This window comes from Choloepus didactylus, chromosome 4 (genome assembly GCF_015220235.1).
Source record: "Choloepus didactylus isolate mChoDid1 chromosome 4, mChoDid1.pri, whole genome shotgun sequence".
NCBI lineage: Eukaryota > Metazoa > Chordata > Mammalia > Pilosa > Megalonychidae > Choloepus > Choloepus didactylus.
Window position 1 is genome coordinate 137,737,001 of NC_051310.1, and position 27,740 is coordinate 137,764,740.

General features: G+C 39.7%; 2 protein-coding genes and 1 pseudogene across 7 annotated transcripts in view; 1 reads left to right on the forward strand and 2 right to left on the reverse strand.

Annotated features, from left to right (window-relative positions):
• Positions 1-14,445, reverse strand: part of TUBGCP4 (tubulin gamma complex associated protein 4) — a 32,171-nt gene extending 17,726 nt beyond the window's left edge. For all 5 annotated transcript variants that reach the window (XM_037834156.1, XM_037834155.1, XM_037834154.1 and 2 more), the window contains exons 1-6: positions 13,493-14,445; positions 9,765-9,899; positions 6,165-6,287; positions 5,776-5,829; positions 5,252-5,308; positions 3,244-3,323 (exon numbers count right to left, since the gene is read on the reverse strand). In XM_037834156.1, coding sequence (XP_037690084.1) covers positions 3,244-3,323; positions 5,252-5,308; positions 5,776-5,829; positions 6,165-6,287; positions 9,765-9,899; positions 13,493-13,570 — 527 coding nt within the window. In that variant the 5' untranslated portion in view covers positions 13,571-14,445. The remainder of the gene's footprint in view (positions 1-3,243; positions 3,324-5,251; positions 5,309-5,775; positions 5,830-6,164; positions 6,288-9,764; positions 9,900-13,492) is intronic.
• Positions 13,777-27,201, forward strand: ZSCAN29 (zinc finger and SCAN domain containing 29). Of its 2 annotated transcripts, none has more exons than XM_037834151.1 (6): positions 13,777-14,420; positions 14,909-15,346; positions 15,804-16,008; positions 17,963-18,664; positions 21,852-22,322; positions 23,936-27,201. In XM_037834151.1, the coding sequence occupies exons 2-6, from the start codon at positions 15,029-15,031 to the stop codon at positions 24,820-24,822; spliced, it is 2,583 nt and encodes an 860-aa protein (XP_037690079.1). In that variant the 5' UTR covers positions 13,777-14,420; positions 14,909-15,028; the 3' UTR covers positions 24,823-27,201. The 2 variants fall into 2 exon arrangements, with proteins under 2 accessions (XP_037690079.1, XP_037690080.1); XM_037834152.1 differs by having other exon boundaries at positions 17,966-18,664.
• Positions 19,996-21,606, reverse strand: LOC119530919 (annotated as a pseudogene).
• Positions 27,202-27,740: the final 539 nt, after the last annotated feature.

Genomic DNA, 27,740 nt, shown 5'->3' on the forward strand with positions numbered 1-27,740 from the left:
TACAGAATAAACAGAGGCCTGAGAGTTTGATGCATCATAAGGGAAATGACCAATTAAGCTAAAAATAATTTTGCTATTTTAATTTAAGTGTTGGTGGATAGAATAAGTGATTAAATTTCCACACTTGTAGTCTATATCCTGAAATATGAAGTGTTCAGTTAATATTCTAATAGTCTTTCAGGAGAAGCATTCTTTATTTCCTCCTTTTGTTAAAGTAAGTTCAAAACTAATGATTCCTGTTAAAATTAAGTGGACTTGGAGGAGTATCTGTCTAACACAAGTATTAAATTTGTTTTCTTTTATTCTTGTTGGAATCATATTGAGAGAGTAGATTCAGTATGTGAAAGGGAGGCATATCTGAAAATGTATTATCCAATAAAATGCAGACACTACAACTGAGTAAAAGGTTATTGGGGAAGGAGATTCACATGGTCTCAAAGAAGCATATTAATTACAAAGGGGAAAAAGTACCGCTACAATGGAGAGATCTAGTGGAAACCATATAAACCAAATGATCAGACTTCACAACACCATTAACAGGACAAACTGACGTTCTATGCTTTCTGATACAATGCAATAGGAAGTAAACAATATCACTTATGTATTGTTCTTGCCAAAAAAGTTTAACCTGAAACAGTCAGATAAATCCAGATTGGGAAACATTCTCAAGACATCTGGCCAGCACTCTCTAAAAATGTTGGGTGTCATCAAAGACAAAAAAAAAGGCAAGGGAGACCATTCTAAATAAAAGACATGACAACCAAATGCCGCATTTGAACAATGATTGGATCCTGGGTTGTGAGGGGAAGAAAAGAAAAAACAGCTATAGGGACTTTCTGGAGACAGCTGAGAAAATCTGAATATGTAAATTTGAACATTATATTATTGAATTAATATTAACTTTCTTGGGTGTAATTAAGATATTGGGGCTATATATGAGAATGTTCTTTTTCTAAGGAAATATAAAATATTCACTGCAACTACTTTTAAATGATTCTTCCAAAAGAAAAACTGGTGTGCATGTATGTGTATATTTTTCACACATACATAGAGAGAGAGAGAAAGAAAGAAAAAGACTGCTAAATCAAATTTGGGAAAATGTTAACTGGTGAAATAAAGTAAAGTATATACAGGTGTTTACTATTCTTTCAAATTTTTTTTGCAAGTTTGAAATTTTTCAAAATAAAAAGTTGCTGAGAAAAAGAAACTACAAGAGCTTGAACCTGCTATTTATAGTATGCCAACTAAATGGAATTTCTCAAAGGAAAGAAAACAATCTAATGGGAAGCCACTTCCATTTATGTACATCTGAATAGGTGATCTATAAAATTTGGTCCCTGCAAATATATAACAATCTTATATCCATATATCATATTATCTATATAGGGTTTACAGTCTATGGATAAATATTTATATATAAATAGAGACACTGTAGAGAATATACATCAAAAGTTAACATTGGTATTTCGAAGGGTTGAGATTAGAAGTGATTTCTATTTTCTTCTCTTTGCTTTCTGTATTTTCTACAATCAAAATGCATTTCTTTTGTTAGGAAAAAAGTAGAGAATTAAGCACCTCCTCCACCCTTTTATCCTAAACTATGTTCCTGCAAGTTCTCAGCTCTTCTGAAAGTTAACTTGTGCAAGGGTAAAAGAAAAGATTGTTAGGAGTTGTAAGGGGCCTCAGAGATGGTCTATTCCAATTTTGCAATTAATGCTATACCTTCTTTTTTAACAACAAGGAGGAGGAAAACAGCTGGGCTGTTCCTCAGAAAGTTAAAGAATTACCAAAGGATTCAGCAATTCCACTCCTAGGTATATACCCAAAGAATGAAAAACAAATACTCAAATAAATACATGTACATGCATGTTCATAACAGCATATTCACTATAGCTGAAAGGCAGAAATAGCCCAGATGTCTATCAGTGGAAGAATGGATAAACAAATTGTGGTATTTCCACACAATGAAAAATTATTCAGCCATAAAAAGGAATGAGATTGTATGGTGTGTGACTGTATCTCCATAAAATTGCATTAAAAAAAAAAAAAAGGAAGTACTACCATGCTACAATGTAGATGGACCTCAAAAACATTATGCTGAGTAAAAAAAGACAGATATAAAAGGCATTCATATGAAATATCCAGAATAGTTAAATCCAGAGACAGAAAGCAGATTGGTGGTTTCCAAATCTTGGGCAAGTAGGGATGGGAGCAACTACTTGACTGATACACGGTTTCCTTTGAGGTGATGAAAATGTTTTAGAACTAAATAGAGGTGATGGTTGTACAACACTGTGAATTTAGCAAATGTCACTGAATTGACCACTTTAAAATGGTTACTTTTATGTTATGTGAATTTCACCTCAATTAAAAAAAAACAAAATTTTAAAAAATGAGAAAGAGGAAAATGGAAAAATCAAACAGGCAATTATTCAATTAGACAAAAAACTATTTTTCTTGTTATATATTTATCTTTGAAATATATTTCTTAAGAATTTAAGAAAATAAAGAATTTTAAAGGAAATTCATAATACCATAATTTTCACTTGACTATAAATATTTTACTTTTTTAGTCTTTGCTCACACTCCACATATATTTTTATTTAGTTGTAATCATAAGACAAATGTAACTTTGAATTTTTTCAGTCAGTATTATATAAAATATTTTTACATGTTTATAAGTATAATTTTAATGGCTTTATAGTCAAGCAAGAGAATATTATCTTTATTTAGCTTTTCTTCTATTGCTGGTCATTTTCTAATCCCTTGATGCAGTAGACAACATTACAGTGAATATGTTTGTAAGTATAGTTGTTTTCTTCTTTTGAATAATTTTGTTAAGATAAAATCCCTACGAGTGGCATTATGCATAATGTATAAACATTTCTAGGGACCTTGATGTGAAAATATCAGCTGCACAATTACATATTTCAACATTGCTGAGCAATAGCTGGCCCAGGTAATGGAAATCTGCCAAGGTTTTAGGATCCAAAAGTTAAAAAGGATTTCCTCAAGGTCATCTAGGCAACTAGATCCTGGCTTTGATACTCAACACCTTGTAATCATGTTTTTGCAATTCCTGAGGTATCTAAAGGATAACAAGGGCTCCTCTGCTCTTAAGCTTTTTCTATCCTAGTCTTAACTTTCTCCAGAGAGAAATCTGAGATGAACTGAAAATAAAACATGTGAGAGGTCAAGTCACTTATCAACCCACCCCTAATTCCCAATTAAGCCATGACTTACTTTTCTAGTGCACTTCGAACAGGAGGCAACCCCCCACAGCTGTATTTGTAGACTGTTTCCAGGATTTGACAACCATGAATCTGTGTAAAAATGCAGCCATGTCAAACTATATTCCATTTTGTCAGTTTATGCAGCACAAGATCACTCTATATTCAACCGAGAGCAAAATCCAGAAACGAATGGGGATAAACTTTTCCCTAAGGCACATGTGCAGTTCTTGAAGTATGGACCCCCAAACAGTATCACCATAACCTGGGAACTTGTTAGAAATGCAAATTCTCAGACCCCACTCTAGAGCTATAGAATCAGAAACTCCTGAAGCACAGAAAGTTTGAGAACCACTGCACTAGAGAAACCAGAGTCATTTCAAGTTGCACCTCCAAGCAAAGAGCCAAGGAAAGCTCTTTATTGCAGAGTAAGGCACAATTCAGACTACTTCTAAGGTATATAATTTTCTAAAAATCTGCTGCCTCTTTCTTGTGCTTCAGGATCTTTATTTCTTTTTTTTAAAACTACTTTCTTGAGGTATAAATTACATAAAATTCATCCATTTTAAGTGTACTTCTGACAGTTTTTAGTAAATTTACTGCATTGTGTAACCATCATCATAATCCAGTTTTAGAACATTTCCACTACTCCGAAAAGATCTGCTATACTTGTCTGCAGTCAATCCCTATTCTTAACCCCAGTCCATGCTCTTGATCACCTCACTTTTTAACTCTATAGAGCCATAGAACACTAGCTTCTCCACCACCATCCTGACAGGAGGGAAGATTTGCCCATCAGCAATCTCTCTATTTGTTTTCCACCCTCCTTCCTGTAACCAATGGGAGCTGAAAGTCAACTGAGATGTGCAGCTAGGCAGGAAATCCTTATGCTGTCTCCATGAACTCTACCTACCTAGAAGCTCCCCTCCCATTTGGGGAGATTATTTAGTATATGGTTAAGAGCACAGTTTTCGGACTAGATAGGCCTGGGTTTATATCCCTGCTCTACCATGTACTATGCCTGTGTGTCCCTGGGCACATTCCTTAACCTACTTGACCCCTTAGAAGACTGAATGTGACAATGTATATAAAGCACTTAGCACAGTGCCTGGTACAGAGTAAGTGCTCAATAAAAGCTGGATGTTGTTATTTGATGAAAACAATCAGCTTTGAAGAGCCAAAGAGCACCTCTCCTTCTGGCTCTCCTGGCACAGCATGAATGTAGCAGAGCACTCAAGTTTCTGTCCTTACACAGAAAAGCATGAAGCAGCAACCTGGCAAATTAACAGGTTAACTAGTTATATTCCTCAAGATGAATGCCCCTTATAAGCTAACTCACAAATATAAGAGCTTATGAACATGGAGACTTGAGCTAAACATGTTTAATCCATTTGTCCATTTTGTTGAGAATGGGGTTTTAGAACAATTCAATTAGAGAGCAGATTCTTCTTCTGATGTGAAGTTTTAAAGCATTCCTCAGTTTCTAACCCTGTCCAGAAAAATAAAGACATTCTCCTGACATTGGAGACCTGACTTTTATGCATATGATAAAAACATGTGACAAGAATAGGCAAATTTAACTAATAAATGAACATCTGGGTTTTGCCCATTTATCTCATAATTGTCAGAGAACTCCCAGCACTCTAACCCATGAACCTATAACCTCCTTTCTTTTAAGGATTAACTTGCTGCTTCTCCTCAAGATCCATACCCAAACTCTTATGCAAATTATTCTCACCTCCAAGTACCCACAGCATTTTTTTCTTACCCCACCAGCATTTTCGGGTACATTTATCAACATTTCCCCCACCCCCGTGGACCAGGAGGTGCTTAAGGGCAGGGAATTACACGCTATTTAACTTTGGGTTCCTGAAACTTGGTATAATACCCAAGCGGATATTGTTGAATGAATTAATAAATAAATAAAAACTAAGGATCTTCAAAAACAAAAACAGAAGGTAAAATTTATTAATATTTCCTTGGTGCTTATCAGAGCAAAAGGAAAAAGGAAAAATTCTCACCTTTTGACTTTTGATTTGCTCTACTACAACCATCACAGAGGGAAATAGGAGCTGGAACTGCAAAGTAAAGAAAAAAAAATGATAAAAAATAATAATAGGAGACTATGCAATCTTGGGCAAGGAAAAAAAAAGATTAACTCAGAAAATGCTTTTGATTCTAAATAGTCCAACTCAAGGTCAAGACAGCAATCCCACAGGAGAGCCAAGAAAATGATCCAGGGTCCTAAGGCAATTTTGGTTGATGTGGGGGTTGGCTGCAGATAGGAAGAGGACCGCAGATAACAGTGGCATCTATTTCCAAGAATGGCATAACTGTTAATATTGATGTCAGTATAGATAGCATTAACCTCAGACATGAAGTTTTAACTAAATTTGGATCTCTTCAAACAGTGCTAATCTAGTCAAACATAAAATGTTGGGCTCTGAATTCAGAAGGAAAAAAATTCTTGAAAACAATATCATAAATTAGATCATTCTAACAGTAGCAACAGATTCCAAGGTATCCTGTTATATGAGCAGCATACCTGATCTAAGGAGTAATTGACATGTGATATGGAGAGATGGGGATCAGCCAGGAACTGCAATAAAAAACACCATTATTAGGACTCCATACAAAATATCCTGAAAATATTTAACTCTGAAAACTAGAAGATTATTACTTCTGATTTTCAGCTGATAAAACCAAAGCCAGGGGCTCTTAAAAACTCACTCAGGAACCTTTGCCAAGATTTGTAAGCTACTTTGATCATGGCTTGGGCAATCACCGAGAGAAAACTGTACCCTCCAGCCATGCAGGAAATAGCTCATTCTTAACTACCTGACATGGAGAATAGTTATCAAAGGGCATTTCAGATTCAAGATGTCCCTAATCTGTTGTCCCAGAGTGCTGTTTCTTCCAACTCCTCTTTCTTACCTCTTGTTCCAAATCAAGCAATGCTTGGCGATAAGGCTGCAAAACTGAATCCAGCCCTGTGCAGAAGGCCCTCAGGTAGATTCCATGTAACCCACTTTGGCCCTGCTGAGATGGATGGTGATCCTGAAATCAAACAAAGAGAAGTCAGCTTCTCAGTTAGGCCCTGAAAACTAAGAAAGGCATTATTCTTTATTAATGGTATTGATTTTGCTTAAATAATTCCATATCAAAGCAGGGTTTCAGTGAGAGGAAAACTGACTGAAGATAAAGATTTTGAGCTCTGATCTTTTAAAATATGACAATATTTTAATATTCCAAGCAGGCCCAGATGTTACAAATAATTAGTCAGTAGTACTCTATACTCTAAGTGGAGAGATTTTTCTACAACTCAGTTCTACCCTATTACTTCTAGCTCAACACCCTTTGGTGGCTTCTCACAGCTCCAAATTCCTCTGAGTGACAAACAATGATGTCTGCATTCAGGCCCCTACCTATCTTTCCTTGCTTCCAACTTTCTGTCCTCACTTTCACAGCATAGAACCCACAGTTCACTAAATGTGCCTTGCTCCTATCTCCCATCCCTGTGTGGTTGGACATGTGATCTGCTTATAACTGCCTACCTCATCTTGGTGGCAAACATCTACTCTTTCTGCAGGACCCAGCTCAACAATCTCCTTCTTGGCAAAGCCCTTCCTAACCCTCCCTTTTTCACTTTCATAGCATCTCTACTTGGTGCACTTTTGTTTATATGTCCTCTGCACTAATCCAAGAGTTTAGTGGCAGGGACCACATTTTACTCATCTTTGAGTCTTAGCTCATAGCAATTCCTTGAACAGAGAGTATTTAGTGAATATCTGCTGAAAAAAATGACCTCAGTCCTCCTTCTAATGTCCCTTCTGCTGTCCGGCAGCGCAATTCATCAAGAATATGGATCTGAAAGCCAACGTGAGGGAATGTGAGATTCCCATAAAGAGGTTATTTACAAAAACAGCTTGTTTTTCAGGAAATCTGCAATTTTTGTGTAGGAGTTTCTTATGTAATTTTATATGGGGAATTATAGTTAACAGATAACTATAGAGGCTCTGCTCTATCTGTGGCTATGTACTGATTTGGGTGATCAGGCTCTAGTGTAGATACACTAGTGGAATGCGGTAGGAAGCTTGGGCTCAGGGTTACAAGGCACAGTGTAGCCAGAGGATACTGTACTTCCTGCAGATAAACGCTCACAGCTGTAAGAACAGCTTGGACACAGGATGAAACAGACAGACTGGACTGCCAATTTTGTTTGGATCTTGTGTCACCCCAGAACACTAAGTGTCTTCATGTATCATAAAATGGAAGGGAAAATAGGTATGTTTTTGACTTTTCCAAAAAAAGAGATTACTGTTATTTTTAGAATCTGGGAAAGCAGGAATTCAACATATTATATAAAACAAAATCCACAGTCACACAAATAAAGGTCAGGTTTTGTCCTTTCAAGAGGTACATAGAAAACAATTACAGACCTTTTAATCTATATTAATATACATACTCATTCCGGCTTTGACAATTAAATTGCCCTCGTTAATATGACTTTATAGCAAACTGGCATTGATTAGATTTTTAAAATTTATTTTTATTGTGTTAACACAATATAACATAAAATTTGCCATTTTAACCATTTTTAAGGGTACAATTCAGTGGCGTCAACTACATTCACAATTTTGTGCTACTATGACCACCACCCATTACCAAGACATTTTTAACACCCAAAACAGAAACTCTTTACTCATTAAATAGAAACTCCTTCCCTCAATCTCTGGTAACCTCTAATCTACTTTCTGTCTCTATGAATTTTCTTATTCTGGATGTTTCATCTAAGTGGAATCATACATTTGTCCTTTTGTGTCTGGCTTTTTAAAACTGAAATGTTTTCAAGGCTTACCCATGTTGTAGCATGTATCAGAACTTCATTCCTTTCTACAGCCCATAATATTCCATTGTATGTATATACCATATTTTATTTATCCACTTGTTGACACTTGGGTTGTTTTTCCACTGAAAACCCTATTTTCAGTTCTTTGGGGTACATACCTAGAAGTGGGATTGCTGGATCATGTGATAATTCTATCTTTAACTTTCTGAGGAACTACCAAACTGTTTTTTACATTCCCACCAACTATATGCAACGGTTCCTGTTTCTCTGCATCTTTGTCAACACTCGTTATTTTCCTTTTTTAAATAATAGCCACCCTAGTGGGTGTGAAGTAGTATCTCATTGTGGTTTTGATTTGTATTTCCCTAATAGCTAAAGCTGTTCAGCATCTTTTCAAGTGCTTACTGGCACCTTGTACAGGCATTCCTCATTTTAGTGTGCTTCACTTTATTGTGCTTTGCATTTCCCTAAATGGCTAATGCTAAACATCTAGTCATGTGCTTATTGGCCATTTATTTATTTACCTTGTTTGGAGAAATGTCTAGTCAAGTTATTTGTCCATTTTTTTAACTGGATGCTTGTCTTTTTGTTGTTGCGTTTGGTTAGATTTTAAACTCATGTTTAGCTTAAGTATTTTCTGTGCAATAAAATCAGTTTGAGAGGACCAGAATCCCAGTCCCAAGGTGAAAACTCAAGGCATTATTCTCCCACTCCCTTGCCCCATAGATTAACACCAAGGCCTGAGAAATGGTTTAAATAAAAAGGGTTAGAGGGCATTGACTGCAGTGTTTCAGAAAAATATTCTTTTCCTTTCTAGAAGTTCCCCTCCTTTCTCCTCATCTAGAATCATTCAACTGGGAAATAATCTGCATCTTTGAATCAGAATTACACAATGTGGTAATATTTTACCTATCACTGACAGATTATAGACTATTAAAAATAAAAGAGAAATTTAAAATTTCTCTTTAAAAAATTTTGAGTGTTTACTGTTTACCAGGTACTGTGTTAAGCACTTTACATGAAAGTGTTTAATTCTCATAGCCCTATATGATAGGTACTATTATCAACCCCATTTTATAGATGAAGAAACTGAACCTTAGAGACATGAAGTCACCTGCCTTGTGGTATTTGGCCAGTAAGCAGCACAGTGGGAAACAAACCTTTGACTTTGACACTATAATAACTATACTAATTAATTCATAGTAATAGGTAACATTTATTAAGTGCTTACTATGTGCTAACCATGTTCCCTGGTTTAATTGTTTTTATTTACAAGTAAGAAAGATGAAGCTACTTGCCTTAGTGTGACACAGATAGCTAGAAGCAGAGTGACAAAAGAATCTGAAGGAACAATGCTTTACATTTTCATCTCTGGAACTGGAACTCCAGTCCAGCTCAAACTGATTTAATTCAGGTCTCCTAATACTCAAGCCAAGCATATTTTCTCTTACACCAATCTGCTTAAATTGTTCTCCAGGTATATTTTCCCCTTGTTTGAGATACAGTCTGGCCTGCATTAGCATACTTCCACTGATGAGACTGCTTATTTCACATGCATTGCCAATGGATTCACTGAAAGCTTAATGCAGACATGAAACCACAGTGGACTCAAGGATCTGAAGAACCCAGAGAAGGACATGACTCCTGCCCTGGACATGTCCATTCCCGTAAGGAAAGGAACTAACCTGTTGCTGTTGCTGCACGTGGCCTGTGTACTGTTCAATGAACTCAGTGAAGCGAATGTAGTCTGTGCCGAGCCGGCAGAGTCGATTCAGGACGTTGGTTTCACTGGGATGGAGAAATGGGAAGTCCTGTGACACCTACAGGAAGAGGACCAAGGCTAAAATCACTGATGCCTGCTATTTGCTGCTCTCCATTCTTTAGGGAGCGTCAGATGCTTCATGCTATTCAACTTCTCCCGTTTCAAAAGCCCCAGTTAAGGATGGAAAGTTCTGGAATACAAAGGTTTTCCAAACAAAGGTTTTGTTCCCCATACCCCCCACAATTATGTGCTTATTTATATAGATGTAATACATGGTAAATATATATATATATGTATATGTATATATATATAAATAATTCAAAACAGTGTATATTAAAAGTAAGCATCCCTCCCCAGAGGCAGCCACTGTTACCTATTTCTTATACAGTTATCCAGGGATGGTCTGTAAGGATATGACATGGCTGCAACAAAGTCTCTTTAGCAGTGTTGCTCAAACTGGGGTCTGCAGATTCCAGGAATTTCTCAGACATATTCTTGAGACTTACAAATTCTCTATGAAATTTAAAATTTTGTTTTCATTTCAATAAAAATCTGAAATTAATGTAAGCACACTATGAATAATCTGTAAAAGCACCTTATAAACAATCATATAAATTTAGTGTCCATATTTGCATTTGTATTTTTTAATTTAAATGAAGGCCCAGTGATAGCTATATAAAGATTTTACAGCATTTCAAGTAGAAAAAAGTAGTGGGAGAATTTATTCATTCAACCAACTTTTACTGAACACCTGACACCTCCCAGGCACTATCCTAACATACCAGAGACAGAATAGTGAACAAAATCAGATATAATTACTGCCCCCAAGGAGCTTAGCATATTATATATTCATTCACATTGTGAGTATCATATTTTGTGGATACCATCGTTAGGAGACAATAAATGTAGTAATAAACTGGCAAAGAAGAATTTTTCTGTTCCTAGTCTACAATAATTTGATTAGGAATCTATTCAATCAGGATACAATGCTAACCCCATTTCAGGTTAATAATCTGATGGATAGCATGACACACTGCTTAAGAACCTGGGCTTTGGAGCCAGACTGCCTGGGTTTGAATCCCTGTGTTGCCTCTTACTTGAAATCGTAGGCAAGTCACTATCCCTCTCTGTGTCTCAGTTTTCACACCTATAAAGTGGGGATAATAATTGTGTGGATTAAATAAGTTAATACATGTAAAGTGTATATGTCAAGCACATAGCAAATATTCAACATGTATGTACTCTTTTATTAACAGGACAGCTCTACCCAGTTATCTAGTGATATTCCTACTAAAATTGGCATTTGAGCATTGCTTGGTGGCAGAGTTTTAGAAAAGTTCAATGTCTAATTATTCTGAAAGAGCAAAAATACCTCGAGATTACTGATATAATTTTGTACAACATACTTATATTAACAGGCATTCTTTGCATTAGAGTTACTTAAGTCCAAATAGAATAGAAAAATACAGAGCCAGATATATAGCTATGTCATTTCACTGTCAAAGTCAATGTTGACAATTTAGTTTCAGCAAAACATTATATGTCACATTAGATCAGCCGTTCTCAATTGGAGGTGATTTTGCTCTCCAAGGACACTTGGCAATGTCTGGAGACATTTTTGGTTGTCACAACTTGGGGGCTACTAAGGCATCTAGTGGGTAGGGGCCAGGGATGCCACTAAACATCTCATGAAGCACAGGATAGCCCCCCCACAACAAAGAATTATCCTGTCCAAAGCGACAGTAATGCCAAGTCTGAGAAACTCTGTATTAATGTTAATTTGAATTTTATTGATTTAGTAATTTTGATTACATTTAATTTGTAAAATTATTTGGCTTTACAGTTGTTTAAGTAACATGCTTTAGTTTCTACATAGCTTTATGTGTATATACATTCAATATTACAATAAAATAATTTTCATAAACATCGGGCATCCCTGACAATTTTTTCCCTTTATTCAAATGCAAAAACCACTGCTCTGAGAAAGAATGCAATATTTGCTTTTATGGGTCATGTAGTTTTCTTCTACAAATATCTGAACACCTACTAGGGGGCAGAAACTATGCTAGATGCTCTGGGTACAATGATGAAGGCTACTGTATGTATGGGCAATGTATGAGGGAGAAAGACAATAAACAGGTAACAATAATAAGTAAAACTCCATGAATTATAAGTATTATAAGAGAAATAAACAGGTTGCAGTGATAGAGAACAATAACATAAGGGGAAGATGCCTAATTTAAAGAGGTAGTCAGGAAAAGTTTTTCTGAGGAGATGACTTTAAAGCTGAGACCTTAAGGATGAAAAGGAGGAAAAAAACCAACAGAGACTTTTCCATAAGAAAGAAAGGAAGAGGAAAGCTGAATTATTTGCGGCTCCCTTGGTTCCCTCCTCAGCTCCTCGCAGCTACCTTTCCTCTACTCTATCTCTTTTTACTTCAGAAATTCAAATATCCAGCCAATACTGAACATTCTCTGCCTATATGCCTGAAATTATGCAAAGTTCTACAGAGGAAAAATGAAACACAATTCAGTCTTTAAAGACCTACACACAAAAAGTAACAATGCAACTCCACCATACACATTTTCAACTCACCTAATTTTTCAAGAAACCTCATCTTAATTCTCAAACCCCAAACATAAATTTATAAATAACATAAGGAATCTGTTTGATTTATAAGTTTTATAAACTATAATATAATTTTTCTGCTCTTCCTCAGCCTATAATGCCAATTATGAAAGGAATAGGACAACTCTGTGATCACACAGATCCAGATTCAAATCTTGTCACTACCAGGACTAGCCAGGCATGAAGTTCTCTGAGCTTCAGCTTGCTCATTTGTAAACTTGGGCTCACAATACCTAACTTCTCAAGTTATTGAGAGCAATGGATAACACCAGGGGAAGCAGAAATAGATAAGAATAGTTCGGATACTGGAGGAAGAACGACCTGGATTCAAAGCCAGGCTCTGCTAATTACTAATTAATTAAGTGCCCCAAAAGAGTTACTTATTATTCTGAGTCTAGCTTCAGCTGTAAAATGGAGACAGGTGAATGTGAGGATTAAATGGGATAATGCTTATGTACCATGTCTAGCGCACAGCACTTCACAGAGTCCCGATTACAAGAAGGCCCCCTTCCAAGTTCTCCCCCTAGGGCAGAAATTTCATGGGAAAGGAGTAACAAGGGGAACACCAGATGCTTTCATTCATTTCTTCATTCAACACAATTTGCTGACCGTGTGTCAAGCGCTGTGTATTTGGGCCAGCCTTCACAATTCAGTTTGAAACACAGGGCAAGTGCAAAAATGGGAGAAAGTGCCTTCCTCCCTTTTACACCCTGTTCTACAGCTCCTAGGGCTCCGACACTGGGACTTTAGCCGCTGCCCCCGGACTCCCCCTCACCCGCTAAGGCGGGCCTCTCAGGATCTGCTCTCAGTTTCCCTCTCAAGGGTCTCGCACCCTACATTACCATTAGGCCCCTCGGGCACCGTCCTCCAGTTACCTGCCCAGGGACACGCCCCTTCGAACACAGCCCCTGCAAGTCTTGCCTTCTCGGTACCCTCAGACTCCTTCCCAGGCTATGGCTCAGGTCCCCCAATTCTGTGCTCTCCATTGCTCTGTTAGCTCCCGCGCTCTGAGCCGGACAGTACCTGGAGGCCACTCCGCTTGTTCCAGGTGAAAATGGACCCCGGGTACCCGCTCAGAGCCAAGAGCAGTTCGTGGATCATTCCCACGGCGGACCTCAAATCCCTGGATACGTCACCCTCTCCTCCAGCGTCTCTCCGGGCGACCACGGAGGTGATGCTCCCTTCTCCACAAGCTCACAGGCCAGTGGGGCGGGCGGTTCCTCCTGAATCAACCCCGCCAAGACAACTGCTGCCGGAAGAGCCGACGGGAAGCGAGTAAAGGGTCGGCACGCCGAGCCCCGGAAGTGCGCCGGCTCCGCTTGGCCCACCGGCTGGCTCGCGCCAGTCTCCGCGGGAGATGGAGTCGCTGTAGCCGCTGTAGCAGCCCTTGCGCATGCGCTTTTTGTGCCCTGAGTCTCCCGCTCGGACTTCCGGTTTGGGAGCTGGACTGGGAGGCTGGAGACCCCGGGCTGGGGCCGACCCGAAGTGGGTGAGGCTGGCCCGGGGAAGGGATGCGAGTGGGTTAAAGGGCAGCTCCAGAGAGAGACGCTCCCAGGGGTGCACCGGAGGGTGTTCTCAGGATGCCTTAGACTGAAGTCCTCTGGAAGAGATTGCACGGTGGCTCCGAGAGTGACCCGGCCAGAGCGAGCGAAGACAAAGAGGCCGGAACCCCTCACCCGCCGTTTCTTGAACTGAGCTCGGCGCCCGCGAACACCGCAGCACTCGGAGCTTCTGGTCAGCACTCGAGCTCAATTCTCAGGAGATCCATTACTGCTGCCCCCTCCAACTCCTCTACACCAACTCAGTGTGACTCTCCCCAAACCCACTTTGCCATCGCTTCGGGAGCTGAAACCAACTTCTCCTGATGCTCATGGTTTTCCTTCAGTAGCTCCCGAGTCCTTGTTTGAGCGGTTACTTCGGCATTGAGGGAAAAACAAAGATCCGACATTCAGTAATTGATTTTTTCCTGGGGTGGGAATTGGTAGTTGTGGAGTCGGAAGGGGCGGGGCGAACGCAGAGGGCCTCGGGAAGCACTGGGGGTTCCTGGGGGAAATCGGCTGCGTCCTGCTGCACAGACCCTTTCCGCGGCTTTCAGTAGGATAGTAAACAGCCATTAGATCCTCCCGAACTCCAGATCTCCCATATGGTTTGAACTCACTGTGTAGGTCGGGAACTAAATAGTATCAGATTTGGGGGAGGTGGGACAGTAGCCCACACGGTACTATTCTCTGCTGCTTCCCCGGGCTGTCCTGGAGATCGCCCAGAAATGCAACTTTTGAAAGTTTCCTCTCCTTCATGCTCACAGTGTTGGCTTGCTGCTCTGAAGATGGTGCTACCTCAGATGGTCTCTTGGAGCATATGGGAAGTCAGGCCAGCCCTGACAAGACTTTAGACATATAAATACATTCCTTCTGATAGTGCCATCTCTCTCTACCCTAGGAGGAAACTCGTCTTACAGAGAGAGACTCTTCTGCAGGTGCTTCTCCAAGGACATGGGAAGATAGGTGTAAGCCCTGGAACCCAGACCCTAATGTGGAGGGAAGCTGCTTTCTGCTATGAATGATGGCCAAACCCACTCTGAGAGGGGATGGAACTAACTCTGAGACCTTCCGTCAGCGCTTCAGGAGATTTCATTACCAGGAGGTGGCTGGGCCCCGGGAAGCGTTCAGCCAACTCTGGGAACTTTGCTGTCGGTGGCTAAAGCCGGAGGTGCGCACCAAGGAGCAGATTGTAGAATTATTGGTGCTAGAGCAGTTCCTGACCGTCTTACCTGGGAAGATCCAGAATTGGGTACAGGAGCAATGTCCAGAAAGTGGAGAGGAGGCAGTGGCTCTGGTAGAAGATTTAGAAAGAGAGCCTGGAAGACCTGGACGTTCGGTGAGAAGGAAGGGGGAATTCAGAATGTGTGATTGGAAAGGGGTAAGGGTAAAGAGCCAGATTAAGGTATAGACAGTTTTAATGAAGGGCACAGTTCCCTTAGTACAACCTGACAGGTAAGTTTTTCAGATAGAGCTTGTCTGGAAATGCTACCTGGGTATAACTTTGCCTACCCTGCCATAATGAATTATTCATGGTTTCTTATTTAATAGGGAAGGAAGGGGAATTTTCTTTTTCTAGCCTGTAGTTGGGTTTATTATTTTGATCTTTTCCTTCTAGCGTTCCAGCTGCTCTAAGCTAACAGTAATGGAATGAGACCCTTGTTCACTATAATCCCCTATCCCTACAATCCCATCCATTTCCCAAAGGATGCTTTCTTTTGGGGTTTTAACTAATCTCCTCTGGGAATGCCCCCCATTATGACCTTGCAGTGACAATTAATGGGGGTTGTTTCTAGGTCACAGTCTCTGTGAAGGGGCAGGAAGTGCGCTTGGAGAAGATGACACCCCTGAAATCATCACGGGAGTTATTAAGTGTTCGGCAGGAGTCAGTGGAACCCCAGTCCAGGGGTGTACCCAAGAAAGAGAGGGCAAGAAGCCCAGACCTGGGACCACAGGAGCAGATGAACCCAAAGGAGAAGCTCAGACCTTTTCAAAGGAGCGGTGAGGAGTAGATTGATGTGGGAAGATAGGATGCCATTCTAAGTTGGGAAGTAGGGTTGGGAATAGTGAGTGGGAAAGGGATTTCAGAAAATAAGTGGAAAATTAAAGACTGTGCAGTTGTTGGGGCCCTCCTGAAGACATGTAGTTTAGCTCTCTGCCTACAGTAAGTATTTTTATATTTTTACTTTTGATAAGTCTGCTAGAGGTTGGCTCCCTAGTTTTTTCAGAACTTGGAACTATTTTATTTCCTTTTGGTAATGATGATAGTAGGTTGCTATTTTCTAGATAAAAACTATTTTCTATACTTGAAGGCACATCTTTATTTGTTTTCCTTCTCCAAATTAAACTATATTTGTCCTTTAAGCTTTTTTGCCCCAGAAGCTGAATTTTTCAGATTTCTTTTTGTTACTCTCCAGATGTTAAGTTCTCCAAATGTCATGTTATTTGTGGAGAACTAATTCTACTCCAGTGAGGGTCTGGTAGGTTGAGACAGAATAAGAGCTTTTCCTTCACAATTTTGCTGTATTTTCTTTTAGTATAGGCCAATTTAGGATTATTTGATAATTTTTGTTCACCTTGTAACTCCCAGGATTCTTACCACTTTCTCTTACCCTTGTGCCTAGTTGGCTAAATCTTGTACTTGATTTGTAGAACTTGTTTTTCTTCTTCGTACTCTATTGAACTCCATTTTGTATATTACTTCGATAATTTCTTTAACTTGTTTAGGTTGTTTTGAATTCTGATCTTATCGTCCAAGACGTTAGCTTTCTTAACCCATTTGGTAATGGTCTCTATTTCATCATCCAGATCAAATGCCTGAACCACATACACAGACTTGCAGAGTTAATCAGAAAGTGGTTTTTGAACACCTACCATGTGCTCAACACCTTGCAGAGTACTCTGCAATAAGGAGAGGTGCCTATCCTCAGAGCTTACAATATGATTGAGGACACAACAGCAAACTATAAACATGTGCTGAACAGAACTGTATTGAAACAATGCCAAACAATGACTTAACCACTTATTTGTGTGAGTACTATAGGTGTTTGGCAGAGTGGGAGATAAGGGAGGCCTGGTGTAGGGAAAGCTTGGGGGCATTGACAAGTAGAGCTTTTAGAAGGATGGGTTCAATTTGATAGGAGGGAGTTAGAGGAAAAGTAGGGTGGTGAATAAAAGGTGTGCTGTGTTCTGGAGAGAAGCGTAATATGAATGGAGAGCATGTGGTAGGCAATAAGGTTAAGGTTCATTAGGGAGGGTAAGGCTAGATTCTGATCTCGAAAACTGCAGGGGAGTTTAAATTGGATGGGGTTGAGATTTAGAAAGTTAAAGTTTCTGAGGAAGAAGTGATATGATGGGAGCAGTGTTGATAGTACACTATTCTGGCAGCAGTGTAGTGTGTGAACTGAGGAAGCAAGGGCCTGAAGCTAGGTAGGACAGTGAAGGACTACTGTGGTGATGTGGGTGTGATGGGATAAGCAGTCTAGACTTGGATGGTGGCGGTGGGATTGGAGAGGAAGGACATAGTAAAGGAAATGCCTTTAGACTTCGGTGACTGAGTGTGAAGGAAAAGGATGAGTTGAAGACACTTGCCTTTTTCCTACCCTTGAAATCACTCGGAGTTTTAATTCTCCAGAAACCGTAGGAGCCAGGAGGTGACTGTTCCCAAGAGTGGTAGTCAGGAGGGTAGGGAGCAACTTGGAAAAGAATTCTCTTCTTTGAGCACACAACAGGACCTTTTCTTCTCTAGTCACCCTGTTCTGGAAAAGGAAATTTTTCTCATGTTTTGAGGTTTCCTGTATTCTTCCTACTTTCCTTAACCAAGTGAACTTTCTGAGAACATTTCCCTAGATTCTTCCCTTATAATCCTTTTGGATAAAAAGGGCAGGACTAAATTCAGAGGTGTTTTTTTATGAGCAGTCCAAACTATGATATCCTTTGTTTGCTTCTCTGCAAGCAGGATTTCCATTTCCTAAATATGGTGTGGTCTCCAGGCTGGAACACGGAGAGCCATGGATCCCAGATCTGCTGGGCTCCAAGGAGAGGGAATTCCCAAGAAGTGGTCACACAGGAGACAGACAAATGCCTGCTGATCTGTTACCATCCAGGAGAGAGAGAAGCTGGGTGGAACAGGATCCCTGGAGCTTTGAGGATGAGAAGGTGGCAGGGGTACACTGGGGCTATGAAGAAACCAAAACTCTCCTCGCAATTCTCAGCCAGACTGAGTTTTATGAAGCTCTCCGAAACTGTCATCGAAACAGCCAAGTATATGGGGCTGTGGCTGAGCGGCTCCGGGAGTATGGCTTCCTCCGGACCCTGGAACAGTGTCGGACCAAGTTCAAAGGTCTCCAGAAGAGCTATCGCAAAGTCAAAAGTGGCCACCCACCTGAGACCTGCCCCTTCTTTGATGAGATGGAAGCCCTAATGAGTGCCCAGGTCATTGCCCTGCCCAGTAATGGCCTGGAAGAGGCAGCCTCTCACTCTGGCCTGGTGAGCAGCGATGCTGAGACTGAGGAGCCAGGGCAAGGGGGTTGGCAACATGAGGAGGGAACAGAAGAGGCCATGGCTGAGGAGTCTGACAATGATGAAACAGGCCTGGAGGCCACTCCCCAGGACCCTGACAGCTCGACCGCACCAGTTCTTTTCCGAAGCCCAAGTGGTAAGGGGCTTTTCTTCTTTGTGGTTTGGGATTAGATCTGGGGAGAAGTGAGACTGGATGTGGAGTCAAGAGGCTTAATGTCACCTCGCAGCTTTTTTGCCTCTTAGGTAACAAAGGAGCACCTCTCAATTCAATGTTCATTTCATCCTCTTTTGTGGGAAAATCAGTGAGAGAATAGTAGGCAAGGAATAATTTTAGATTTTTGAAAGAAATACACTCAGAAAATTTAAGAATGTCCTGAAAAGGACTATAATTCCTTCCACATTTTTGTTAAAATATTTTTTCCTGATTATAAAATGATTGTAGGCTCACTGAGAAAAACTTGGCACTATATTAAGGAGAGCTAGCATTTATTGAGCACCTTATATGAACTCAGTGCTTTACAGATTTTATCTTTTACTGCCCCGTATCTCACCGTCTACTGTGTTCATTTTTACCTAGAATAGCATAGTGAAGGACTGCCCAAAGTATATTCTAAGAAGCATGGACCTCCCAGACTTCCCACAAAAAAGGACTCCATAGCTAAATTTCAGGAACATTTCACAGCAGTCCCCTCTTAGAGATTTGCAAAACACATTGGCATTTTAACAGCACTGAGAAGTCCTCCAGTAGGAAAGCTTGCTTAATGCTTTATTTTGAAATATTATTTGCCTGTGGAACCCTTTTTAAAGTATCAGCTATTACTGTTGATGTAATTTGTACAACCATGGTATTACAGAAATAGCACCAAACTATAAGTCAGAAGGCTTTGATTCTAATCCTGACTACTTCTAATCAGCTGGGTGACCTTGGACAATTATTTAACAATTCTAACGTTTTCATTTCCTCAACTGTAAAATGGAGGATGGTGGCAGGACTACATCTCTGTAGTTCCACTGTGAACAGTGATCTTTTCCTTCCTTTTGTTATTATATGTGTGATGTTATTTTAATTCTAGTCTTCTTGTCTTTCTATCTTCTACTTTTTTCTTTCTCTTTTTTCTTCATTTTTTTTGGGGGGGTTCACTCACTTTAATAACAATATGTTTACCATGTTATCACCATGGAGTGTAAAGTCAGATGAGAATTTCACAAGTGCAATAAAGCATTCTGTAGTATGTCAAGTTTGTGTATAATGCCTGGCCAAACCAACTTGCTCGTAAATACAAAACACAGGTAATATATTTTGTTTAACATTTGTGAATCTTACAGAACTAAACTAGAATCCATAAGTATTTTGTTTAACATTTGTGAATCTTACAGAACTAAACTAGAATCCATAAGTAAGTTATCCTCATGTTTATTTATAAATATGATTCTAAAACAAATACTACTTGTAAGCAGCTCTGTTACCAGGTTTTTAGGTTTAGCTTCAACACATACACACACACACACACACACACATTTTCAGTTGTGGGAGGCATTGCAATGTTATATTCCATGCGTTTTTCTGAGTTCTTTAAGAGTAAACCAGCCCTAGAAACCAAAACACTAGACAAGTTTAGAAGGTGGGCAGAAGAAAATTAATTGGGGTAAATAGCACATAACAACCAGACAATGTGATATTCTGCAGCAACTCGAAGTACTTCAGGGTTGGCCTGCTGTCCTTTTTAGAACTAATTTCATCATGAGAGTTTAAGAATGCGGACATTTTATCATTATCAAGAGAATTTGGATGACATGTTTCTTTTGTGCTAACTTGACCTCCCTGAATGACCTAGTTAGTGAACTTGTCACCAATCATTTGGTCACCAGGCAAATCAAGCCTGAAAGAAAGGAAGCCAATATTCAAAATACCATGTTGTAATCTGAACCTACTCAAATGTTCAATTTTCAGCATATATTTGTAACCTTAATTTGAGGTGTTTAAATAAAGCAAATACCATCAACACCAAGATAGCAGGACAGCACCTCTTCTAAAGTTTAGGTTTTGCCCAGTATTCCCGATACAAGGAATAGCCCCTACCAAGAGTCATTGCTTCCACAACAAAGCCTTGGGCTGCCACACGCATGTGAATCAGGTGAACGGACATTTTAATACTTTCCCTACTCTTCAGTTTGTATAATCCATATGCAATAATTGCTGCAAAACCTGCCATACCAATCGGGACAAATGGTGCCTCTCTAGCTTTCTCGGATAAGTTTAGATCCCTGATCTTCCTCATATGTAGAGAAACATCTGTATCGGTTGATATGATTGGTTGAAGATCTTCCACTACCGATGACACGTCTTCATTCTTTTTTGTCACCAAAATAAATAAATGTAGGTAAATCACTTATAAACATGACACATAGGAAGCACTCACTAAAGTGCTAGCTGCCATTATCTTTGTTCTTTCCACGTTTTTCCATTTTTTCCACTGTTTTTTCCCTTCCATGGCTTTTCAATTCTCATTTTACTCCTAGCAAGTACCAGATGATGGAAAAAATTTAACTCCCAGTTGGCTCTCAGATAGAAAGAAGACTCTTTGACCCTCTCTTCCTCTGACCTTGGGTACTGACAGCAGTGCCCAGAGGGGACACACAGTGCCATTGTGCTTCAGGCCAGAAGATGTGTCTGCTCTGCTTCCTCTTCTGGGCTGCTATCAGTCCTGCACCCCTACAGATAAGGTGCATGGCTCTAAGGTCCTTATCTTGCACCCTTCAGGTTCTTTGATATTGCTGGACTTGGTTATTTGAGATTGTGGCAAGTGAAGAAGGGCCACAATAGGGATTAGGCAGCAGTGTGATTCTGAATGAGACCATTCCTTGGGGTTTTAGGTCATTCTTTGGAAAACTAAATCCATAAGAAAGTAGGGCTGCTGGAAAAAGAATGATCAGAGAAGTTAGGAATGACTCTTGGCTGATAGTGATGGATTGTAGTTCTTCTTCCTAAACTAGTTATATTCTAGTTAGGATCAGAATGTCAGAAAACCTACCTGAAGGATAGGAAAATGCATTCTCTCCACTTGCCTCAGTGTCCATGATGGTTGTTTCATTATCAGGTTGAAAGGTCTCTGGCTAAACATAATTTGGAAGAAAGGTCTTGTAAAGTTGCTATAGGATACAGGAAGGTAAACATTCTATTATGAGTTTGAATAGATTTTGGAAACATGATGTATTTTTACCTTTTCGTCTAGAATTCCAAGCTTAGGTGATTTTTCTTAATGCAGATGGTACGCTCTAAAGCTCTGGATTAAGTGGTGCTGAAATTTCTCTTCTGGTGGCAGGTGTACACTGGGGCTATGAAGAGACCAAGACTTACCTTGCAATTCTTAGTGAGACACAGTTTTACGAAGCCCTACGGAACTGTCATCGTAACAGCCAGTTGTATGGAGCAGTGGCTGAGCGGTTATGGGACTATGGCTTCCTTAGGACACCTGAACAGTGTCGGACCAAGTTTAAAAGCCTACAAACCAGCTATCGGAAGGTCAAGAATGGCCAAGCACCAGAGACTTGTCCCTTTTTTGAAGAGATGGATGCTTTGGTGAGTGCCCGGGTTGCTGCCCCACCCAGTGATGACCTGGAAGAGGAGACAGCTTCTTGTCCCATCCAAGGGACCAGTGAGGCTGAGACTGAGAAGCAAGTTGAGGAGGCAGAAGAGGCCTTAGAAGAAGATTCTGATGGAGGTGAAGAGGATATTGAAGTACCCGCAAGGGCTGTCATAACCCATGCTCCACTCTTATTCCAGAGCCCCAGTGGTAAGATTTTTTTTACCTTTTAAGGTCTAAATAGCAAAGGGGAGGTAGTGGAATTTAGGAAAAAAAAAATTATCAGATTGAGGACCAAGTGGCACATCATGTACCCACAGTAGGATGAGGTTGATTTTAAAAGTTCATTCTCAGCATATACAAAAACACTGTATATGTTTTTTCTTCTCATTTCAGCTTGAATGCCAGCTTTGTGTCTGCTTTATTGACATATATAAAAACCTGTTAGTCCCTTTCTTCAGAGACATTTTTGCATACGTCTGAGATTTCTGAGGGAATTGACCCTTTGAATCTTAGCTGCTGTATAAGAAAAATATATTTCACTATGGCTTTCCTCATTGTAGGGAGAAGAGTTCTGATCCTGTAGTCATATGTGCCTCTATATGATTCTAGCTCTGTTGTTTAATAGCTTAGTGGCTTAGAGCAAGTTACTTAATCTCTGTAAGTTTTCTTATCTATTAAGATCTACCTCAGAGGGTTGATTTAAATGAGGTACTGTGTAAAGTACGCAGCACAGTGCCTGGGCACATAGGTATTCAATAAGTCATAGTTTTCTTTTCCATAGTCCTTTAGGTCATCATTTTTGGAGGGTATTCCAAGAAGTATCAATTCCATGTGGTAGTATGTTCCATTAAAAAAATAGCTTTTTGGTTTGAGAAGTGCTAAGTATCCCTCTTGGAGACTCACAATATGTATTTGTGTATTTAAGGTTCTGAGATTTCATTTAATTTAGTGGTCTCCTATTTTGTGGATCATCTCATAAGACAAAGTTTCTGGATGGAAATACTGCTTTAGGGGCTCCGTATACAGGCTAATACTTGGCATTCTTTGCTCTTAGATTTAGTCCAGGGAATTTGGGATTCAGAGTTGTGATCTGAAACTTCTGAATAACTGCAAATTCCCACAGTGTAGGCCCAGAGGAGCCTAGTAGTTGGTTCTTAGAAGAATATTCTCTTTTTAAAAAAAAGTTGTTTAGCAGAGCACTGGACATTAGATGAGGTGCTTGTGGAATATTTAGTGATTACTTTTCCATGGGCAAGAATTATTTGAGAGAGACATTTCTAAGCAAAGGCCTCTCAGGAGGCCTTTTGTTCTTTGAAAGAAATGGGGTAATTTTCTACCCCATTTTTTGTCCCAACATATATTGGATTTTGAGGGAAAGGGGGACATATGCAGCTTTTTCTGGATACAAAAGTTTCCCAAAGCTACTGGCAAAAAACAGAAACTAGAATACCATGAAGACCTGAACTGAGGCAAAAATACAGCATTAGAAAGTGCCTTTTCTTTAGAAACATGATAGTGTTTGTCTTAAATCCAGTGGTTTTCCTTGCTATCCAGAAAGGATTTCTGAAGATCTTAGGTATCCAGGAAGGGTTAAAAGAAGATAGCAATCAGCCCCTATGTAGATTAGAAGCAAATGACAGGTTACCAAGTAGAGAAGTAAAACATTGAAATTTGAATAGATGGGAATTATTTGGGATCTAGGGCCCTCTAATTTTTATCTTTAATCACCTAATTATAATACTTAATTTTCCAGGTTTGCTTTGCCCTGACACATGTAATTGAGGAAATGGATAACTTTTAAAATTCTATTCTTATATCAGGTTTTGAGGCTGGATTTGAGAATGAAGAGAATCCAAAACAGGATATTTCTGAGGAAGTACAACTGCACAGCACATTACTTGCAAGATCTGAAAGGAAAATTCCCTGGCATCTTAATCAGAGTAAAGACAGTGAAGGTGAATGTAAATTAGGAAGACAGTGGGAAAAAAACCCAGGGGAGAGAAGAGGAAAACTGATACTCCCAGAGAAGAATTTAGGGAAAGTCCTAAGTGTTCAGAGCCCTTGCTTGGGAGAGAGACCCTATAAATATCTCAGATATGGCAAAAACTTTGGTCCAAACCCCCATCTCATGCATCAGATATCCCACCAGATGGAAAATCCATATAAATGTGCTGATTGTGGGAAAAGCTTTAGTCGGAGTGCACGCCTCATCAGACACCGGAGAATCCACACTGGAGAGAAACCTTATAAATGTCTTGACTGTGGGAAAAGTTTCCGTGACAGTTCAAATTTCATCACCCATCGGAGAATCCACACAGGAGAGAAACCTTATCAATGTGGTGAATGTGGAAAACGCTTCAATCAGAGCTCAAGCCTTATAATTCACCAGAGGACCCACACAGGAGAAAAGCCCTATCAATGTGAAGAGTGTGGGAAAAGCTTCAATAACAGTTCTCATTTTAGTGCACATCGGAGGATACACACAGGAGAGAGACCCCATGTGTGTCCTGACTGTGGGAAAAGTTTCAGTAAGAGTTCTGACTTACGTGCACATCACAGAACTCACACAGGAGAGAAACCCTACAGGTGTCATGATTGTGGCAAGTGCTTCAGTAAAAGCTCTGCCCTAAACAAGCACCGAGAAATCCATACACGAGAAAAGCTTCTGTCACAGTCGGCCCCTAAGCAAGCCCATGAGGATCTATAAAGGAAAGAGCCTCAATAAATGGAAAGTCTTTCAATAGTGAGATCCATCTCCTATTCCTAGTTTAGGAAACAGTCTTTAGGATTTATCCCACTGTTTGTACCTTATGTTTCTCCTGGATCTAGAGCCACATTTTCTAGGCAGCTTGTCTTAAAAGTGAAAAGATTTCAGTCCCTCCTCTTGAACTGCATCTGAAGTGACACCACCTTTTCCTCTCAGTGCCTATACTGTTCCTTTAATAAAGTAGAGAGGACACAGTAGATCCCATGAGTTTGATGTGCATCCTTCTTTAGTGATCCAATGATTCAGCTGCATTTCTGACTGGAAAACCCATTCCAGCAATATTTCAGAGAGAAGTTGTGAGACTTTTCTCATAAAGTGGGTCTAGCTCTTTAAACAATAATGAAAAAGCTAAAAAGTATGTCTTCCTGCTCATTTAAGCCTGTGCCTGGAATGACATATTGTCACATATACTCTTTATTTACACCTTAAAGAATTTCCTTAAAATTTCCTCCATTTACTTAAAGAGTTTAATGTCCATCTTGGTTCTGCCCTTTGAATCATCTTGTCAAGAACCTAGGTGTTCTATATAGGAAGACAATGTAAACCTTGTACAAATATTGAGGCTTGAATCCTGGATTTCTTAGTTTCTTCCATATCCTAGAAGATTTGGAATAGAATAAAACTAAATATACAGCATCTAGTTTTTCTTTCTGTCCCATGTCATCTGAATTTCATCTTTCCCTGTGGTCCAGAAGCCAAAGTAGCAAGCTAACTGTAGTGCTAGGGAAAGCAGTTAAAGCTGCCAATAGGGAATCCTTCATATCTCACATACCTAGTATAGTGTTATGCCCCTTGTGGGCACTCAGTGTTAACCTGCAATGAGCAGAAGCCACTGCTACATTCCACATCCCACTGTATTGGGAAAACAGGCCACTTAGTGCCAGCAACCCTTTATCCTAATGCCAGGGGAGATGGGCTTTCTTTGTTCAGTGGTATACACACACATTCAACTGTATACATCTATTTTTAAAAGCAGTTCTTTAAACATGAGTGTAATCACTGTTCCTTATAATCAAATAGTATTGAAATAATTGCCCATACATTCACAGTAGTATGAGTCCTGTACAGCACAAGTTTAACAACCTGTCTTTGTCCTTATAATCTAAACTGACATGAACAAATAAATAAGTGCACGTGTATAGTTACAACAATTTTAGAAAAATCTAGAAAGTTAGGTAGTAACAATATGCATAATTGTTAAACTCCAATGCATTAGACTTAGCTCTAAGGAAAATCTGGAAGGTATTTTCTCTTTATTTAGGAACGCTTCATAAAGCAGGAAGTATTTAAAGAAGGAAAGGTTACTGGGTAAATTAGTTTGGGATTAACTTTCCTAAACTGTTGCAAAATTGCTGGATGGGCGAGGAATGGGAAAACTGGGGGGCCAGGTGTTTTGTGTAGATGGAGCGGAGGGTAAAGGACAGGCTGTAAGGAAGATTAGGTAGTTTGGAGGAGTAAAAAACATGAGGAATAGTATGATATGGGCTGTGCAGTAGGCAGAGAGAATCACCTGAGCTGAAACATGGAGTGCCAGAGGCATCCATCATCTACGGTAAACCAGGGACCATGCTATACTTACTGATGAAACAGCTGGCTGGCACTGGGGAGCAAGAACTGACAGGTTTAAGGGACTAGCTACTATGAGAGACAAAGATTAGGAAGTGTATGTCATGAAGATACTTTGATGGGCATGTAAGAAAGGAAAGATGAACATGGCCAGATGGCTGAACTATGATAAAGAGCTGTTAACAGTTCATATTTAATTAGAATCCTGTGGCTGAAATGAGATCTGAAGAGGAGTGGGGAGATAGAATATTCCATCATTCATAACTTACTGTGTTAGATGGGAGATTAATTAGGGTTCTGATGTTGAGGCAGCCTAGTACAAAGCATCTCCTGACGTGTAGTAGGAATTAAGGGGCAATGGTATCTCAATTATGTTGCCTAAGCAGGCAGGCAGGCACAAAAAACACCACTCTAAAGCAATGCCTCAGAATCTGAGATAGTTTAGGAAGTACACTGTAATGTCCAAAAAAGGGGGAGAGATTGTTGTCTTTAGTATATCTATACAGTCTTGTGGGAAAAGCATCGGATAGAGCATCGACAAGATAATGAATTCTGGTTTCAGATGTCTTGTGTATATGTCAACCTGCTTCAGTTTCTCTTTCTGTAAAGCAGAATAATGTTTACACCTTAATCTGCCTCTCAGGGATACCATGTTAATAAAAATTATGTCTATGAAGTACCGGGTGTTTCTTAAACTGTTATATATATATGCAAATTATTATGATTAAATTGTTGATGGTAAGAAAAGATAAATCTTTACTTGCTTTTTTTTACTCTCTGTTTGAATATTTATGTTCTAAGCAAAGGAAGAAATATGGCATAAGAGAAATTAGAATGAAAGTCTTTCCTAGATATCTTTATCCATATCCACAATCCACTAAGACCCATGATAACAGCAAAGAAAGTGAGTTTTATTTTAAAAAGACCAAGGATCAGCTCTCCAACCTCCAGGTGAAGAGAATGTGCAAAAGGTACAGGGTGAGGACAAATGCCTTTAGCAGAAGAAGACTCAGTTCATTTCAAACTAGCTCACACACCTTTCTCTGCTGTCTAGTCTGCTATTCCTGAGGCTGGAGGAAGGAAGGAAGAATTGTCTTCAAACATTCATTCTAAGAAAGAGAAATCAAGCCCACTGTGCCTAAAGTAACAGATGTTAAAACGTTATTTATATATCTGTATGTATATCTACCTACCTAGCTAGCTGCCTATCCCACTGACACACTGAGATAGGCGGTTTACCTGCCTATATTTTTACAGGCAAAACTGCTGAAGATTCCTCAAAACGGTTAACC

Bases quoted from the DNA above. Each gene is read 5' to 3' on its own strand.
- ZSCAN29 (XM_037834151.1), top strand. From the start codon at position 15,029: ATGATGGCCAAACCCACTCTGAGAGGGGATGGAACTAACTCTGAGACC. The intron at 15,347-15,803 runs GTGAGAAGGAAG...GGTTGTTTCTAG, and splicing joins CTGGAAGACCTGGACGTTCG to GTCACAGTCTCTGTGAAGGG. The intron at 18,665-21,851 runs GTAAGGGGCTTT...TTCTGGTGGCAG, and splicing joins TCTTTTCCGAAGCCCAAGTG to GTGTACACTGGGGCTATGAA.